Here is a 20688-nt window from a genome sequence, read left to right on the forward strand (position 1 = left end):
GTCTGTCGTCTGTAAACAATTCGACGTCTATCCTCTAAAAGTCACAAATATTGATGAAATTTGATGAAACTTGTTATGCAGCATCTTTAAGACATAAACTAGTTTGGGATTGCATTTGGGCGTTGCACGGCCAAAAATGGGCGTGGCAGGGCGGCCATATTGAAAAATCAATTTTTGTCAATCTGGAACTTCCTAATGTAGCTACAAGGCTGAAACTTGGTGTGTAGACAGTATGTAACAAACCTCAACACATATATTACGGGTTTTGACGATGTCCGAAAAATGACCTCGTCATGACCGATGACATGACTTGACCCAGTCGAGTTCAGGTTCCCTGGAACCTCTAGTTTCTTTTTGTAGACAAGATCGAGGCTCATGTAAGAGCTAACATTAATCACAAAAAAAACGGACACACAAAACATAAGATAAAGGGAGCGGGAGACAAGATGGGGAGAGAGAGAGGGAAGCACACAAGTACAACAGCAAAGAACATACACTGATTTCCTCTCTTCTCCGGATACTCAATTAACAAAACCTGGGATAAAATTCACTTCTGAGTTATATTTACGGGGGTAAATCTCACTTTCCTCCCACAACATTTCTTAGGGTTAGCAGGAATACCTCGTCGATACTCTGACTACCCAGATGCTTACTCAACATGAAATGTTTTATCTTCTATTGGGTCTATAATTTCATTTGCAGCAACAATTATTTTAATATTTATTATCTGAGAGGCTTTCTCTTCAAAACGAGAACCAAACACCTTGAGCTTACCTTTATACAACCCTGAATGAATATACGGAACACCTCCCACTTTCCATACATTTGAAAACCCATCATATCTTAAAATTATTTAAAAAGAAAGGAATTGAACCTTCATCTGCTGGTTTCAAGCTAACCGCATAACCACTCTGGCACTTTTTTTTCATAATAGTTGGACACTGCTAGTTAATACTAATAGTTTAATAGTTTAGTTGGACACTAATAGTTGGACACATGGACACTGCTAGGACTTCCAGGAAAGAAGTTGGTATTTCAAAAAAGTGGATCTGGGGTGAATTAAAGGGGGAAGAAAAGATCAATGTTTTGGATGGGGGAAGATAAGAGATGGTGGTGAACAGCTGTTTTAAAGACCTGGAGGGAGGAGTGGGTTGCGGAGGATGCCCAGTCGGCGACTGGCTTTGGAGGCCAGCTTGGAATGTGGTTTTCCCAGGAAAGATTTGCCCATTGATGGACAAGATTGGTCGTCACGTCTCTTCCAAGCTGTCCCCGCGCGCACGCTTTCGAAGTTAAGTAATTTTTCACAATTGTGTTTTTGTCGAATCTGTATCTTTCTTTCGGTGTATGTACCTATTGGGGTGACTTTAATAGGTTTCTCGGTGTTGGTTTTTCATACCTGTGTACAGAATCGTCGTTTTTTTCGTATCGTGTATTCTGAGACCTTTTGTAGTACTAGTAGGCTACCGTGTCAGCCCTTGGCTTGAGGCTTTTTTTTGGTCTCAGCGGTTCTTCGATCGCGCTGCAAATTACTTTCGGTCTCTGTTTTTCACGGTCTTTTCACCCCATACTTCCTTGTTTTAAAATCTCAAAAAAAAAACCAAAAAAAATATTTTCCTTCTCTGTTCTTATCCGTTTGTTCGTTCTTATTTGTTCGTTCGTTCTTCGACCACGTTGTTCGTGATCATGTGATCACGTTGTTAAAAAATGTTTCATCTGTCCCCTGAAGAACTTTATTTTGTCATATTCTATAACACCTTTTTCTTCTTCTTCTATAAAAGGATGCTTTCGACTTGCTCACCAAATCTATTCATTCCAAAAAAAAATTCCATCTCTTACAGTGCATCTTTCATTCATTCCCTAAACTCTCCAGAACTCCACCCATCCTTCAGCGTCCTTAAACGTATTTTTGACTCGAATGTCTCAAGAAACTCATTTTGCAATAAATGTTCGTTTCCCATTAATCGTACACTTTTCAAAATCGAATCTCACCCCTTCCCTCCAAATCTTCCCCATCACCCATCTCTTTCAAATCTTCCCCCTTGCCCCTCCCCCCAAATCTTCCCCATCACCCATCCCTTTCAAATCTCCCCCCTGCCCCTTCCCTCCTAAACTCACCCCACACTCCTCCCCTCCGAGACTCTCCCTCACTCCTCCCCTCTTAGACTCCCCTCTCACCCCTCCTCCTCAAAGCGTCCTCCCCGCTTCTTCCCCCTTCCAACTTTCACCTTCTTCTCCCTCAACCTTCTGCCTCACTCTTCCCCCTCCTCAAATAACACCTCACTGTGCCTCACCCAATCACCATCAAACCTTTTGTCCGCCCCATTCTTCCCTTTCTCCAAGCTATTCTGTAATCTCTGACACACCTTCAACAGCTCTCCCTACCTCTTCCTCCTCTTCCACATCTTACCCTACCCCCGCCACCCCCCCCCCCCTGTTCTGTATCCGATGCTCCCCCTTCGTCTTCATTAACGGTATGGACCTCAAACATCCAGGGCCTTCGCTCAAACTTAACTGATCTCTCCATACAGGTTGCTTCTGACAAACCAGACGTGATCTGCTTAACAGAAACTTTCCTCCTTCATGATGTCTCTGATTCCTTGGTATCTTTCCCAGGTTACTCCCTCCTCCGGTATGATAGACCTGAGCCTCGTCCTGGAGGTGGGGTTGCTATCTTTATTAAAAAAAACTCTCTTCCTCACTCGCCCTGCACTGCCCTCTCTCCACCTCACCCCCAGGAATACCTTTGGCTACGGCTTCCCCTTCGCTCCCACCTTTTGTTCATATGTGTGTTGTACCGTCCACCAAACTGTGATGACTCCATCTACATCTCGCTGTCTGATAATATGGACCAACTTCTATCTACCCATCCCAACTCTCTCTTCCTCATATGTGGTCATTTCAATTGTCACCATGCCAGTTGGCTGGGTGTGGGTACCTCTCTCACCAGCCATGACTCCTCAGCAATGGACATCTGCGACTCACTGGGACTGACACAATCTGTCAATTTCCCGACCTGGATCTCAGTAAATGGAGCATCTTCTCTTCTGGACTTGGTTATGACTAACTTCCCTGAAAATGTCTGCTGCTCTTCTTCTGCTCCAATCGGCTCATCTAATCATGTGCTTGTTAAAGTGGACATCTCTCTGACCATTCGCAGAGAGCCTCCTCAGCGTCGACGAGTCTGGCATTTCACTCAGGCCAACTGGCACGGTCTTCAAGCAGCCATCAATCATCTGGACTCGTCTCCCACCTCTACCGCCTCTGACATCAACTCATCCTGGGAATTCTTCCAAAGTAAATTGCTCTCTCTCATGCACAGATTTATCCCATCTCGTCTTCAGTTGTCATACCCTTCCTCCTGTCCATGGTACACGGAATCTTGTGGTGAGGCTGTTGCCCAGAAACAACTTGCCTTCGTCTCCGGGAAAGCAAATCCAATGGAAGGAAATCTCATTTCCTTTACCAAAGCCCGAAACAAGTGTGTGTCCACTCTCAGGAGAGCCAGGAAACAATATCTCTCCGTTCTCAAGACCGAACTCTCTTATCTGTCTCCCTCTTCCAAATCCTGGTGGCGTTTGGTCAAATCTGGTGTTTGTTCCCCCCTCCATCCCCTCCCCCACCTCAAACGGCTACATGGCTGACTCCGCACGTGAAAAAGCTGAATGCCTCAACTCTGTGTTTGCCTCTAAATATTGTGTCCCAAACCCATCCCTCTCTGTACCCACCATACCCAGTCGTACCCAGCTGCTCCTCGACTCTGTGTCCTTTCCTCCTGACAAGGTGGAAAAGTTTCTGCCAACCCTCGACTCTGATCTGCAACTGGATCTGACGGCATCAGCCCACGGTTCCTAAAATGCTGTTCTTCCGCTCTTTCACTCCCTCTCTCTGTTCTCTTCACCCTCTCTTTTGCTCAAGGTCATCTGTCATCTGCTTGGAAATCAGCCAACATCACCACTTTGCACAAAAAGGTGCAAAAACAGATCCTAGCAACTACAGACCAATCAGCCTTCTCCCAATTATCAGCAAAGTCATGGAATCCATCATTGCTTCGGATATGAAATCTTTCCTCTTCTCCAATGGCTTGATCTCTGATCATCAATTTGGTTTCAGACCTGGTCACTCTACTCTGGACATGCTGCTTCTGCTTTCTCAACAATGGATGGAGGTCCTCAATGCCAAGCAGGAAATTAGAGCTGTTCCCTTGACATATCACGTGCCTTCGATACGGTCTGGCACCCCGCTCTGCTCACCAAACTCTGCTCCTTTGGTATCAATGGAAATCTCCACGCATGGATGGCGGACTTCCTCTCTAGTCGTAGTCAACATGTGGCCCTGAATGGGTTTCTCTCATCTCGTCTTCCTGTTCAGGCTGGAGTTCCCCAAGGCAGTGTTCTGGGCCCTGTGCTTTTTCTGGTCTTCATCAATGATCTCTCTGACTCTCTTGAAAATCCTCTCTATCTCTTTGCTGATGACTCTACTCTCTGTCGCTCCATTCCTCATCCCTCAGATCGGCAGTCTGCAGCCTCCTCACTCTCTGCAGACCTGGACAAAATCACAGATTGGGCAAACAAGTGGAACATGTCTTTCAATCCTGACAAATCTCACACTCTCACGATGTCTCTCCGAAAAGACCGAGTGGACAACCCTCCCATCCACTTTCTGAATAATCCTCTCCAAGAAGTTCTGTCACTCAAGCTTTTGGGTCTCACTATCTGCCATGATCTTTCCTGGGAAAACCACATTTCAAATCTGGCCTCCAAAGCCAGTCGCTGACTGGGGATCCTCCGTCGTGCGAAGTCCTTCCTTGGCGCACCTGAGCTCCTCACCACATACAAGGCTTTCATCCGCAGCTCAATGGAATACTGCTCTCCACTCTGGGCTGGTGCTCCTGCCTCACACCTAGCTCGTCTTCACGCTGTTGAATCCAAAGCGTTCAGAATCATTGGAATCTCCCGTTATGAAGCTAACTCCAAGGGCCTTTCACTCACTCACCGCAGGCAGGTTGGTGGTCTTTCCGTCTTCTACCGACTCCTCTCCGCCCTGGCCCCCCCAGCTCTCTCTGGGCTCTGTCCCCCAAATATTCCTACAGGTCGCACAAGATCTGCCTGCAACCCTCTTATGGTTAAACTGCCAAAATCAAGACTCTCTGCTCACCTTCACTCCTCCATTCCTCTTTTCTCCCGCCTCTGGAACAAACTCCCTCACTCTCTTCAATCCCACTTTTAAACAAGGAAGTATGGGGTGAATAACCACAGAATAATCACAGTGAAATAACCACAGAAACTCATGCCATGCAGTGTTGGGAAAATTATTTTTCAAATCAAAAACATGATCAAAAACATTTTCTATGTCTCTCCGAAAAGACCGCCTGGACAACCCTCCCATCTACCTTCTCAACAATCCTCTCCAATAAGTTCTGTTACTCAAGCTTTTGGGTCTCATTATCTGCCATGATCTTTCCTGGCAAAACCACATTTCCAAGCTGGCCTCCAAAGCCAGTCGCCGACTGGGCATCCTCCGCAACCCACTCCTCCCTCCAGGTCTTTAAAACAGCTGTTCACCACCATCTCTTTTCTTCCCCCATCCAAAACCTTGATATTTTCTACCCCCGCTAATTTCACCCAAAATCCACTTTTTTGAAATACCAACTTCTGTCATGGAAGTCCTTCGTGTCCTTGTGTTTTATACTTCTGCCCCCCCCCCCCGCCCCCTTCCCACGCGTCCTCCCCCCAAGCCCTCTCCCTCCCACACATCTCCAGATGTCCCTGCTCTCAAATGTTGTGTTTGTGTGCTTCCCCCTCTCTCCCCATCTTGTCTACCGCTCCCTCTTTTGATATATTTTGTTTGTCTGTTTGATTTGTTTGTGAAATAAATATTAGCTCTTTCACGAGCCTCCATTCTGTATACAAACAAAGAAGAAAAAAAAGAAAGAAAAAAAAACTACAAAATTTGTTGTAACAATATTGTCAGGTGAAACCCTCGGTTAATACCGTAGGGCCGTGGATGACCGAACGGCTTTACTTGATGCGACGATCAATTACGGATTCGACTATAAAAGCACGGGCGGAAGAATGAAGAGGAAGAAACGGCAAGTGCGTACCTGTAGCGATCCGACGGCAGCTCCGATCCTGGAGGAAATGAACTCAAAACTGACACAGGATTTTGGAATGAAAGAAAATAATACAAGGGTTTATTTGCAATTATTAGTGGGACAGGAAAATAACGCGCCGGTAAATAAATGTCCTAAATAGGGACGTCCCCACACCAGACTTGACAACAGGACAAAGGAGATGAATTAAATAAAAGAATCGTCGTGTATTTGTGTGAGATGTGGTGCATCTTATCTGTCTGTATGGTGTGTCCATCGTCCAATGCGGCTATGTCCGGCTCCGATGCTGGCACGAAGAAGCCTCCGTCCGCCTCGCCCACGCTCTGCTCGGCCCTGAGCCACCCGCTCAGCGGCCTCGTCTGCTCGCCCCTCGTCGGTCGCACACGAGGTCCCGTTCGCTCACAGCACCGAGCCTCTCTCCCAGCACCAGCCTTGCTCCAAGCACCAAAGCACCAAAAGCACCACGAAGAACCAAAAGCACCACGAAGGTTCAGGGAAGATGCCAACGACCACCAGGGAGGAACGCAGGGAAGAAGAACCAGTGAAGCCGATCACCAACGCGTGAAGCACAAGCACAGACCCAGGACGAAGAGCCTCCAACGAAGAACTCAGAACGAACAGACCAGCACAAACTGACTAAAATGCCTGCGAGCGTGACGTTTTGTCAACCCGTGGTCTGACGTCAATTCTGGCGCGTTACCAATCCGTCCCTCTCATCTTTGCGATCTTTCCCACCTTTTCACGTCACTCGTGCTTGTCCTCCAACTAGCGACCTGTTTCTAAATGGTCGTTTGGCGCCTTCTGCCCTGATTGGCCGAATGTTTGTGCCTTCCACCTCAACAAATCACACGTTCCCTGGGCGTGGCTATAGCCTGCCCTGCCCGATGCTCGTAGCTAGGCCAGCTGGTGGTGTGGTTGGCTGCGGCCCCATGCGGCGGTGCCCCGATCTGCGCTCCTGTCTTTTCTTCCAAAATCTTTTTGTAAGGGAGGGGATTTAATTAATGTGTGCACTAAGGGACCCATCTCAGTGTCTATACGAGTGCTTTGCCATAATGGACACTGGATTGGCGACAGAGAGAATGACAAACAAAGGAATTTTATCCATAATCCCTGCACTCCACTGCACACTTTCCACATCCACTACGACTTTCACCGACATCCGGGCTACACATAGAACTTATTACAGGTAGATTCCCTCTCACGACAATCGAGCACCGACCGACTCAGACCTACCTGGCTCTAGATATTCCTCTATCCCTCCCCCCCCACACCCCCCCCCCCCCCCCACTCCCTGACATAACAATATCATTTACAATTTATATTGAAGCCTATCATGGTCGTATCGTAATCTTCAAACTGCACCAGAATCGTGGCAATATCAATTTTATAAGATATTTCAGACAAGCCAAATCATTCTCTCACAAATTGTTGACTGCAGGCCGAGGAAGAGTGTTCCATCAGCTGAATTGGGAAAATAAAGCAATAAATGTCAGCAGAGGAAGACTAAACCACCTACAGTTCACAGATGACATTGTTTTAATATCGAAAATCGTTGTGGAAGAGTTAAATTTGGTGAATAGAAATAAAAATGAATACAGTGAAGACAAAATCATGTTCACCCATTGTTCAAGAAAACCCAAAAAAATTTTAAATCCCATCGTGGACTGCTAAGCCAGTCCATTTTCATGGGGGATATTTTCACACAAGCCTTAGTTTGAGTTTCTGGAGACCACTTTGGCCCACAGTACATAAATGGGCTAACCTCTAAGTTCCGAAGTTAAAAAAAACCTCAACTTCAGTTGGCCTTGGCACAGCTAATTGGCAAGCCAGCCAAACTAGTGCCTGTTGTTGTGAAAACTTGAGATCTGCCTACAAGTCATTCCTTTTGCGAATATTAGAGCGGGATTGAATCGGCAGCCATGTCAACAACAATATAAAACAGAAATCCTTGACACCCCTCAAGTACTTGCTCACTTGCTTAAGATCCCTATCCAAGCCTGACAACATATGGAGTCTCTTGAGGAACTTGCACCACTTTTGTCTGTCTTGGGCCCACTGACCGATTGCAGTCCAGGTGGTTTCTAGGTCCCTCAGCTCCTTCTCCACTGTATTCGACCAGGTCTGAGTACCGAACATCTGAGTATACCTACTCCCCCAAACCCTTCCTGTTACAATGAACATAGACCCTCGATTCATAATCTTGTCGACATCTCATGTGCCCAAGTCATTGCACATGACATCATGATTGTTGTCTGCTGCAAGTAATCTCACACTCCATGTTGTTCGTGTTGATTTTCAGTCCGACTTGGAGGTAATACTCCTGGAGCCTATTTACTCTCTCTTGTGAACTTCCCTTGGTGACAGATAGCAAACAGACATCATTTGCAATGCTGAGTTCCTCCAGATGGTCACCCTGAGACCAGTCTGTGCCACATCTGGCATGTTCTGTAGTCCTCATTAATACCCAGTCCATTGCAAGTGGAGACAGCATGCATCCCTGTCTGACTCCTGTACATCTTAGCACACTTAACAATTATTATTAACCCTTCCTCCCTCCCCCCACACAGCGGGAGACGAGGTTTGCAATTGTGTGTGTGGTGTGTGTGGTGTGTGTGGTGTGTGTGTGTGTCGAGGCCATAACTTTTTTTTACCATTTGAACTTTTGTCATAATTTTTTTTTTAAACCTTTATTATGAGAATATGGATAAAATAATAAAAATGATGAAAAAAATGGGTCAAAATGTCAAAGGGCAAGAGGATAGTGACTATAAATAGCCCTAATTAGCCCCGCCAGAGTGTGTCAAGTGTGAAACGCCCCATTTTTTTTTTTCATCGTTTGTGTTTCTTTATTCATTTACTTACAAATTGAGCATCAGTGAGATTGTGCAGGCCATAACCTTTTTTAAACCAATTGAGGTTTTGCCATCAAATCTTTAACAAAACTTTATTATGAGAATAGGGAGAAAACAAATGAATAATAATTCATTTATTTTGTATAGCGCTTTTCCAGAAGCCCAAAGGCGCTTTGACAGAGTGGCAAACATAATGCATAACAATACATGAAAACAACAATTGCAAAAAGACAAGAATCAATCGGGAAATATTTAAAGCAAAAGGAGGGAGAAGGAGAAGATATAGTCAGGGGTTAAATGCTGTGGGTTGAATGTTGAATGCAGTGTTGAACAGGTGGGTCTTTAGTGATGTTTTGAATGTGGTGAGTGAGGAGGAGTCTCTGATGGTGTGAGGTAGTGAGTTCCAGAGGGTGGGAGCAGCGATGGAGAAGGCCCTGTCCCCCCAGGATCTGAATTTGGTCCGGATGGAGGGGGTCAGGAGGTTGGTACCAGCAGAGCGGAGGTTGCGGGTGGGAGTGTGTAAAAATAAAATGTACAAAATTTTTTTCACTGTCGTTTTCATCAAGTTTAGTTTAAGTACAAAGCGGAAACTTTAGGATGGCATTTTGAGATTATTTATAGTTCTATATTTGCTGCTCCGTGCAAATGATGTGATACTGCACCTCACGTTATATTAGTGCCAGACAAGAGTTTGGTTCTGGGTTTGCTGGTTGGTAATTTTGATGAGTTGAACTTGGATGCATATTCATCCGCTTATCTCTTGCCAGTTGCTCGACACCCAGAAATGTTTAGCTTTTTTACAATTTTTTTTCACTTTCTTCGATACAAAAGCTAGTATAATGTACACGATATTTCACTCTGCTTATGAGCAAGATCATGTGTCAAATCAATGAGTTTATGGTGAATTTATATTGTCTTCATTCACAGGTGAAAACGATATTCTGATTCATTGTGATGGCATTGATGGAGAAAAGCAGAAACTCCTCTTTGAGGGTATTTTGCAGCATAGTGTTGAGTTGTTTACCCTCAAACGGAACACCATGCTACTGACTTGCCAGACTGCTGAAGGTAGGTGCTCCACCACCAATAGGTTTTTGGCAAATGTTTTCAAAAATGTTGTAAATTTTAATTTGTGTGCCCCATAAAATACTGCTCAAAAGAAAGCACCATTTCTTAATGATTTATATCTGAAACATTATTCTTTTTTGTATACTAAGTCGAGGCTCATGTAAGAGCTAACACATAGTAGGACCACCTTCAGAGGCCATTTTTCCCCGCAGAGCAGGGGGTTGGCCTTTTTCAGGCACCATGGTCCCCTTTTTTAAACAATGTTTTACAGCCGGATGCCCTTCCTGCCACCAACCCTGTTAGTCGCCTCTTGCGGCACACAGGGAATTACCAGTGAACTGGTACTCAATTTGCCGACATTGAAGGATGACAGGCTGAGTCAACCCCCATGGCATTAATTCAGCGATAGACCGGGATTGAAGGTGCTGGCTTGGGATCCTAAGATCCTGGGTTCGAAAACCCAGGATCTTAGGATCCCAAGCCAGCACCTTAACTGCTAAGCCAACACCAGCACCCGAACCGCACATAGAACATATTGTTATGGTTCTCCGCTGCCCTTCTTCCCCTTACCAAGGGGGGATTAATCCCCTTGTCCTTTCTGGGCTTGACGGAACCGAAAGACTTGAAACGCCTCTTCCGGGCAAAACGCAAGTTAGGGTTTCGGGACCAAGTCTCGCTTGTACCTAAATCCCTGCGCCGCCACGGAAGCGAGGAAGCAAGCCTCGCACGAGCCACGTGTGATTTGCATACGCCGAGCGGATTGAGTACCACGTTGTCCGTGCAGTCTTAGTAGTGGAAGCCAATTCGAGCGGTTTTATTCATACCACGCTTATTCAATGAGGAAATCATGAGGACGATCGAATGGAAAAGGAAGAACACGGGTTTAATTATTATTCCCACACATATGTACAATGATCAGGACGCAGAGACACAGAGCAGCACTTAGTCAGTCTTATCGTACTTCCCAGACTCGGGCCCGTCACACTCACACAGGGAATTGCAGATGGGTTGATGTTCCAGCCAAACGCGTCGACGTGGTCGTCCAGGAATGGCCCCGTTCGGCTCTCCACGGTCCCAGCACGTCCCGCGAAGATGGCAGGAGGCAGTGGAAGGAACCTCGTAGTGCGTCTCCCGCACAAAGCAGCTGATGAGGTAGAACGGCAAATACGCGTCTCTCAGCGCGGCTGGCGGTTACACAGCCGTTATCACTCACGTGACTTAATGCACTGTACGCGGCTCGGCCTCCAGCTCAACTGAGCGTCACTTTATAACCACGCGTATTCCGGTTCATGCACGTCTTTCTTCACCCGCGTATCTCCCAAATTTCTTTGACGCTCTCAACTCCTGCTCGTCAACTATTCCACCTGGTTGTTCAGTGCGCGCGAGTCCTCTGATGCTCAGTCCTCTGTTCAACGAGTCCTCCCGCGCTAGTCCTTTGTTCAACCAGTCCTCCCAGGCTAGTCCTTCTCGCGCGAGTCCTCCTGGGGGCTTTGCACGATGGGTTATATAGATACGCCCCGAACCTTCTTGAACCCTCTCAAACCTTCCAACTACACCCTAAGACGCAGTGCTGCCACCACAACCTCTGAGCCTTGATTGGCGGCTCGTGCTTAACGCCAGCTCTTCTGCCGCCCTCATTCGGCTCCGCCCGACCCTCCTAGACCTTCCTCGTGTTAATTCGCCCAAAATGAACCAAAGTCAGCACAAAGGGGCATGAGGCTAGGGAGGCTGGATGGTCAGTAGAAGTAGGACCTATTCTCCTGACTCTACTCAACGCAGAACTAACATAGGAAAAGGACTAAGCTCACAAATACTAAGAGATAACTACACTATCGCCAGGCTACATGTTGCTTGTGTGACTAACTATGAGGGGGAATTTTAACCTTAATTATACTGACTGTACAAAACTGAAAACCGCAACACTACCCCTCTCCCTCGTCAGACTCGTCCCCGAGTCGAACCTACAAAAATTGGAACGACCGGTTTTGAGAAAGATCTGGGAACTAACTTTTACTGTTACATGTGACATATAGATGTGGTTCCCCCTAACATTTACTCTAACCCGTGTATGCGACAGTTTTAAAACACTAAATATGTCCCACCTACTGCGTTGAGTAGCTACTCAAACAGAATCACGCCCACCATTAACCGAATTGCGGAATTGTTCCAAACTAAACATATAGCCGGTGGGCAGCAGTTTTATATACAAGAACAAAACCTACTCCTTATTTACAGTTCTATGACCCAGGACCTGTCCTTTTTGAAAAGAAGATTGGAGGGGAGAGAAAGCACAGCAAAGCACAAAAACACACTCAAAAGTCACATTTTTGCTGCGTTCTTCTTGCTTCTTGCTTCTTGCATCTTCTGTGTGCGTATATCAAACCAGCAAGCCCCCGGACCGGCATACAGGCCATTCCTGCTCTTCGGGGCTAAATAAACTTCCAAATCTTCTTGTCCCTAGCACACCATAATAAAAATACACAACAAACGTGTTCCTTTTATTCTGCCAGCAGGGCGAACCCTATGTGGTCCGACTGCGTGACATTAATGCCACTCAAAACAAGTGGTCCAAAGATGCAAGGTGAATTTGCAGCAAAGTGCTACACAGCAGAGGTGTAAGGCCACAAAACCTGTGGTCCATAAGTGTATAGTGCAGCAAAGTGTTTGTGGCAGCAGAGTGCTGCACAGGTGCAGCAAAGTTACAACACAAGGCTATGGCAGCAATTGCTGCGCTGTTCAGCTGCACAGATGTAGCAAAGTGCAGCGGGGGTGCTGCACAGATGTAGCAAAGTGCAGCAAGGAATGCTGCACAGGTCGATGGTGCTGCACAGTTCCACCTCCAAAATGGTCCTGGGGTGGGGGGAGAGACTAAGCACGACCAGCAAAGCGGAAAGGACGCAACAGCACACGGAAATACAAGGTAATGCAATACGAGGGGCACGGAAGAGCGAGCAGAGCAGGCTCGTCCCTAACCATCCGTACCCCCCATCGTCGGCTTTACACTACCCTAGCCCTTCTTGTATTTACAAATTCGTCTCTACGTCTTGTCTCCCATATCCCCCTCTATGCCAAATTCGTCTCCCAATCCCTCCCAGGAAGGAAGGAATGGAACAAACACAATGTCCCGTTACGTCATGATGCGTCTCACTTACTCAAATCGTTCACTTGGTCTTGGTGCGGAGCTTCGTCCTCCTCGGTGCATGGCTGTGGATGGCGCGAAGGGGATTTCTCTTCCTAACTACACTAATTACATTAACTCATTTACACTACGCGGGGTTGTACCCTGCCAATCGGCCATCTTTAAACTTTGTGGTTCTAAAAACCGAATTCCCATTGCCCACCTGGTGCCATCCAAATTTGGGTCTCACTCCCACTGAATTTTCATTCTGTGCCCTTGCACAATTTCGGGGCTGGGTCGTGTGGCTCCACTAGCAGGTCCAACTACCTGCGCACCTCCGCCACTGAAGTCGCCACCCGAGCTTACCTGCTCCTGCGACTACCTAAACTGGGGAAGGCCCTCCCTGGCTCTTACCCCCTGATGCCCTCCTTGGCATTGGGCAACCCGGGTCCTTCCCTTGGATCCTCGGGCCCCACTGGACAACTCACAACTACTCTGACTAGCTCCCAGAGCCTACCTGCGGCCTCACCTGGCCGAGAAACTACCAGTGGCAGAGTGCCCCAATAACCATACGCACCAATTAAACCACACGCCCAGCCATTTCACTGACTCATGCACCCTCCAAAGCACTACTTTGCCACTAGCTGCACCACAGGTGTCAATATCCAAACAATTTACCGAAGCCCTCTACCTGACTTTTACACTGCCCCCCCCCCGGGCATTCGTGAATGGGTCCATCTCCCCCCATTCACTCCTTCGCACCATACATTCCACACCTTTTATTTCCACACCAAGCATTCCACACCATTTATTCGCACACCAATTACTTCACACACCTTTTATCTCGCACACCTTTTGTGCTCACACACTACTTTCCTCGCACACCTCAAACACAATCCATTTCTTTTTACAACACACAATTCCTCACCAAGCACACAGCATCATCTAACTAACTGCTTTTCCCCTAAAACCCGTGCTCTCCTGTCATCCCTTTAAACTAAGCACCCCCTTCGTCATTATCATCCATCTAATCACTCTACGTCCCCACTACCGTACAAATGTCACAACTTAAATCTTTTGTCTCTACTGTCATCTAATTCCCTATCAATTATCCTAGCCCTCCCTCGGCTAGCTTCGGTGCCCCATGGAGGTAACCATTGTTGGCCCCCCATGTGCCTAACACTGCCATCCCCCTAATCGAATGCTCATGGGCCTGGATGAGGAATGGTAAACTACCATTCCCCCACGCAGGGTACACTATCTCCATTCGTCAACTGTACTCGAGCCTCTTCATGCGGAAATACGCTGTCATCACGGCTCGGCTTCGAAAGGCCGAGCGATCCATGCGGTTGGTTAGTCTCCTGAAGGTTGGGTCCGTCCGGCATTTTTGATACAGGGGAGGAGGCATGGACGGGCCGAGGTTCAGAGCTCTATCTCTGCGCGGGGCCTCGCGGTCCCACGCATGATGGCCCAACCGCCCACGGTCGGAGCACCGCACCCGCAAAGGTGCGCGGCTCCGAACTCTCCTACCTCCCCTTGAACCTCGCCGATCGCCTTTCCCGCCACGGCGCAGCACCAACCATACTGGGCGGGGGCCAGCACGAATCGTGCACGTCGGTCCTTGTGACACGGCCGTGGCATCGATCCCCGCCGGTCTCTGCTGCACACAACTCACCGAGGGCTCACGTCGGCTATCCGTCGCACTAAACGCTACCCCGGTCTGTGTCGATGCTTGAGATGCGTCCTCACTACTCGCAACCCACTCCACACTCGCACACCCAGGCGCCCCCATACACTCCATACATTATGTTACAGCACACTCTCCTTCCATGGCCTCTGGTGTGCATTCTCCCTCGCACACCGTACTCGCACCTGCACACCTAGGCGCACTCGTACCTTCCGCACACTCCGTTACACACTTTCCTGTTACACACTCTGTAACACCCACGGGTGTGCACTCTCCTGTTGCACACCCAATCCTCGGACACTTTTTCTCCACGCACTCGGGTGTGCAATCTCGCTCATACTTCGGTGTGCATTCTCTCTCACTCTCTTCGGCCATCGCACACTCTTTTTCCCCACTCTTGGGTGTGCACTCCTTCGCACACTCTGTAACACACTCTTCTCCGATACACTCCGGTGCACACTTATCTCGCACACACTCGTGCTCCGGTGCACACTTTTCCCTCATACACGCACCAGTCGCCCTCGTACACCGCACAATGGACCTTCCACGACCGCCCGGGTTTCGTCTCGATCCCAAGCGCGCCAAAACCCTTTTCGCGCCATTTTTACAACTCATCTTGGGGACCTTCTTCTCTGGCAGCACCTGCAAACTCTCCATTTGGTTAGCAAGCCCGACATCACGATGTAAATGCAAACTTTGTGTACATTCCATTTCTTCCTCCCGCGCTTCATTCCCTGATTCTATCTCTGCCTACTATTTGGCCCCAATTTCAACTATAATCATTTCTTCGACGACCGCCGGCGCGCATGAATTTTCCCTATCCAATTCAGCGACCGTCGATTCTTTTACACCCCGAGTCGCGATTTCTATACCCTCGGTCCACTTAGCTGCGCTCTGCCCATGCTCGCTCTCCACGCGTTCCTCACATTGCGTCACCTCGTCGCGTACCAGGGCGACCTCCTCGCCAAACCTGCGCCCAATGTCCTCCCCCAATTTTTTCATTTCTTTCTCCGATGCCACCCTCATTTTCTCCAATGTCTTCCCTCGGGTGTCCACTTTTTCATTCATTTTATTTATGTCATTCTTTAGGGCGTCCATTTTCGCATTCAGTTCGCTCTTGTTACACCTTGCTTTGTCCCTCATTTCTTTTATTTGAGCCAGGAATAGTTGCATGTACCTCAGCATCGCGGGCTCGGCTCTCGCCGCCACGTGCGAGGTGCTGCCATTTTCTGCCCCTGCTGCCGGCCCCTCATCAATTTCCTCTTCTTCTACCAATTCTTCCCGTGGGTCCTGGGTCATTAATTCCTCCTCATCATCTACCCCCACCGGCATTCGACTGTCTTGACTAGCCATGGTACGAATTTAAAATTTTGAATTTTAAAAACTAAATTTCGGTCGCTCGTAATTTGGAGCCAATTCGTCCAAAAAAATTTGGTTAGGGTTCCAAATCCCACTCCCGGACACCAATTGTTATGGCCAATATGTAAATTTGGTGTCCAAAATTTTGTCCAAAAATTTTGTCCCGGGTTCCAAATCCCCACTCCTGACTACCAAATGTTACGGTTCTCCACCGCCCTTCTTCCCCTTACCAAGGGGGGATTAATCCCCTTGACCTTTCTGGGCTTGATGGAACCGAGACTTGAAACGCCTCTTCCGGGCAAAACGCAAGGTAGGGTTTCAGGACCAAGTCTCGCTCGTACCTAAATCCCTGCGCCGCCACGGAAGCGAGGAAGCAAGCCTCGCACGAGCCACGTGTGATTTGGGTACGCCGAGCGGATTGAGTACCACGTGGTCCGTGCAGTCTTATTAGTGGAACCCGATTCGAGCGGTTTTATTCGTACCATGCTTAGTCAATGAGGAAATCACGAGGACGATTGAATGAAAAAGGAAGAACACGGGTTTAATTATTATTCCCACACGTATGTACAATGATCGGGACGCAGAAACACAGAGCAGCACTTAGTCAGTCTTATCTTATTTCCCAGACTCGGGCCCGTCACACTCACACAGGGAATTGCAGATGGGTTGATGTTCCAGCCAAACGCGTCGACGTGGTTGTCCAGGAACGGCCCCGTCTGGCTCTCCACGGTCCCAGCACGTCCCGCGAAGATGGCAGCAGGCGGTGGAAGGAACCTTGTAGCGCGTCTCCCGCACAAAGCAGCCAATGAGGTAGAACGGCAAATACGCGTCTCTCAGCGCGGCCGGCGGTTACATAGCCGTTATCACTCGTGTGACTTAATGCACTGTACGCGGCTCAGCCTCCAGCTCAACTGAGCGTTACTTTATAACCGCGCATATTCTGGTTCATGCGCGTCTTTCTTCACCCGCGTATCTCTCAACGTTATTTGACGCTCTCAACTCCTGCTCGTCAATGATTCCTCCTGGTTGGTCAGTGCGCGCGAGTCCTCTGATGCTCAGTCCTCTGTTCAACGAGTCCTCCCGCGCTAGTCCTTTGTTCAACCAGTCCTCCCGCACTAGTCCTTCTCGCGCGAGTCCTCCTGGGGGCTATGCGCGATGGGTTATATAGATACGCCCCGAACCTTCTTGAACCCTCTCGAACCTTCCAACCACGCCCTGTGACGCAGTGCTGCCGCCACAACCTCTGAGCCCTGATTGGCGGCTCGTGCTTACCGTCAGCTCTTCTGCCGCCCTCATTCGGCTCCGCCCCGACCCTCCTAGGCCTGCCTCATGTTAATTCGCCCAAAATGAACCAAAGTCAGCGCAAAGGGGCATGAGGCTAGGGAGGCTGGATAGTCAGTAGAAGTAGGACCTATTCTCCTGACACTACTCAACGCAGAACTAACATAGGAAAAGGACTAAGCTCACAAATACTAAGAGATAACTACACTATCGCGAGGCTACATGTTGCTTGTGTGACTAACTATGAGGGGGAATTTTAACCTTTATTATAATGACTGTACAAAACTCAAAACCGCAACAATATAATAAAGAGTGCAGGAGACAAGAGGGCGAGAGAGGGGGTATTTGGTAGTTTTCCTGATTACACATTATTCACACCAAAGTTGCTCGGTACAGGCCCGTCCGTTGTATTTTTCGTGTTAATTTTTTGAAAATTTAAAATATTTTTTGTATAAGTTTAGCGTTGTACCTCATAAGTATATAATGTGCATAATATCCCCTGATAGCGTTTTTGAAAACTTTTGCACATTCATTGTAAATGATAAAACATCAGCGAAACACGTGTGACTAATTTGTTTGTTGCATACATGTGTAATCGCGAGTCAGTTAGCTCCGAGTTTGCGCATATATGCGCACACCATTCTCTCGTGTCCGCGGTTCTGCCACAGATGCCCTCTGGAGGTTACTGCAGGAATTCCCATTTTAGCAATAACTCATTCACAGATATCATGGGATATTTATTGTTCACCAACTAATCAGGTGGAATACCAACGTAGGATAGACAACTCAAAAGTATGTGCACTACCTCTGCACCTTTTTGTCTTTACCCCCAATACGCAAATAAGACAATTTTAACATGTAATGAAAACTTCAGATGTGATCACTTGCTAAGCAAGCAGTTGTTATCGAGCATTATTTTGAAGGAACAGTTATCCACAATTGGACAGTTATGGATGGATTCAGATGAAACTTGGTGGGTCGGTTGGGTGCGTGACAAGGACCAATTGGTTCCATGTTGGTGAGGATCCGGATGCGAGATTTATATTTTCACGTGATTCTTCACCATTGATTGGGCCAAAAACGATATATAGCACAATATTTCAAATGTAGGTCAGTCCCATGGAGTCACGATAGTCCTTTGCTGAAGAGTCATGGCAGGTGAGAGAGGTGCCAACACCAAGCCAAGTGGCATGTTGACAATTGAAATCACGACATATGAGGAAGAGATAGTTGGGATGAGTGGTTAAAAGTTTGTCCATGTCATTTGAGAGAGAGATAAAGATGGAGTCATCACTGTTGGAAGGACGTTACAACACATAGACAAGCATGATTTGGGAAAAGAGGGGAAGTCGTAGCCAGAGGTACTCCTGACATTTGGGAAGTGTAATAGCAGTGCCCACGAGAGAACACGGGACAACAAGAGAGAACAAGGGAGAACAAGGGACAACAAGAGAGAACATGAGAGAACATGAGAGAACAAGGGAGAACAAGGGAGAACAAGAGATAACAAGTGAGAACAAGAGATAACAAGTGAGAACAAGAGATAACAAGAGATAACAAGTGAGAACAAGAGATAACACGTGAGAACAAGAGGGAACAAGTGAGAACAAGCGAGAACAAGCAAGAACAGGCTAAAACACGAGAGAACACGAGAGAATATATGTAACACCTTTGTTTTTTAATGTAACCTTTATTTGGGATCAAATGTTACAGTGGCTTGACGTTTACATCTAACATTGGTGAAGGCATATCTTTCAACGTGTCTGTGTCAAATTCTCTTTTCGAGTTAAAGTCTTTGGTATGACTCGTCCAGGATCGAAATCGAACCACCAACCTCACAGACTGAGTAAACCCTCGAACCACCACCTTTTTGCTGAAGGAAGCATGTGCTACTGCAAAATATCCTGGAGGTTAGGAGTATACGCCTGGTGTTGGCTGAACAGTTAAGGTGGCTGGCTCAATATCATAAGGTCCTGAGTTCAAAACCACTATTGGAGTTCCTGATGAGTCATTAAACCATAAAAAGCTAGAACACTGTTCAATGTTCATATAGTGTTGTATATTCTTCTTTTATTTCTCATTTTATTTTGCTTTGTTTCAGAAGTTAATACAATTCTAGCAACTGGCAAGTACAAGATTGATGGAAAGGAGCTTCACATTGAGGCTCTGAATGGGTCCAGCTTTGACATTGATGCTTATCATGTGAAGCTGGAAGGTCTGGATGAAAACACACCATTAAAATTGGTCACATCGTTCATAGAACAGAGCAGTGGATGCAGTCACCTCGACTTTAATGTGGATTATGCGAAAAATGGGAAAGCAGCTATCATTACTTTTCTTCAACCTATTGGTGAGAAATATTGTACAGCACAACACTTTGTATGAACTTTGCAGCAGACTTGGCATGTGATGTTTGTTTTGAAACGCTTTGCTGTTCTTTTTCCTGATTACTTGAAAATGTTTGAACTTCCACTTCCGGTTCCTCCGGTGAGGTCGTGTTCTTCCAAGCTCTCCACGTCATCATAGTTAAATATTTTCCCCTTTGTGTTTTTGCCAAATATCTACTGTTTATTTTAATGTGTATGTGTCTCCTGTGTGTTTATAGTTAGATCTCGGTTTGTAAATCGTGCATACCTGTGTGTAATAGTCGTTTTGTAAACGCTGCGTTTGGGGCCTGGTCCCTCGAAGCTTCCCTGTCTCCTCTGTGGTTTTTGTTGTTTATTTACGTTCATTCTTTCACTGTATTTCCTTTTTCTTTTCCCGCCATACTTCCCCCCGAACATCTTACCCTTTGTTTAGTCTTAATACAAAAAAAAAAAAAAAAAAATCTTAATAATAATTTCCCTCTCTCCTCGTGGCTTCTCTCCCCAGACCGCGACCATTTGTTGTCCCACCTCGCCCGTTTTCTCTCCTTCCTCCATGTCTCAATCCTCTCCAGCCGATACCTTTCCAATTCTAGTTTTCACCATACTCCTTCAACCTATCTCATTCTTCCTCCACTTTCACCTAACCTTCAAAAAAAAAAAAATATTGTTACGTGCTCCTCCCCGACCCCCTGGTCGCGGTGTACCTCCGAGCCCCGCGAGGAGTCACGGCAGAAAAATGTGTTATTCTGTGTCAAAAATCAATGGTGAAACCACACCAATTGTTACTAACAAACAAATATTGTATTAAAAATCACACAAGAATAACAGTACATCAATGATAGCAATCA

General features: G+C 47.0%; 1 protein-coding gene across 1 annotated transcript in view; it reads left to right on the forward strand.

Moving 5' to 3' along the window:
- LOC137430822 (uncharacterized) overlaps positions 1 to 20688 on the forward strand; it is a 73490-nt gene that overhangs the window by 36582 nt on the left and 16220 nt on the right. Inside the window, exons 10-11 of the mRNA XM_078782720.1 lie at positions 9889 to 10029; positions 19576 to 19824. Of these exons, the coding sequence (XP_078638846.1) occupies positions 9889 to 10029; positions 19576 to 19824 (390 nt within the window). The remainder of the gene's footprint in view (positions 1 to 9888; positions 10030 to 19575; positions 19825 to 20688) is intronic.

Source organism: Myxine glutinosa, chromosome 7, assembly GCF_964187855.1.
Source record: "Myxine glutinosa chromosome 7, kmMyxGlut1.1, whole genome shotgun sequence".
Lineage (NCBI taxonomy): Eukaryota > Metazoa > Chordata > Myxini > Myxiniformes > Myxinidae > Myxine > Myxine glutinosa.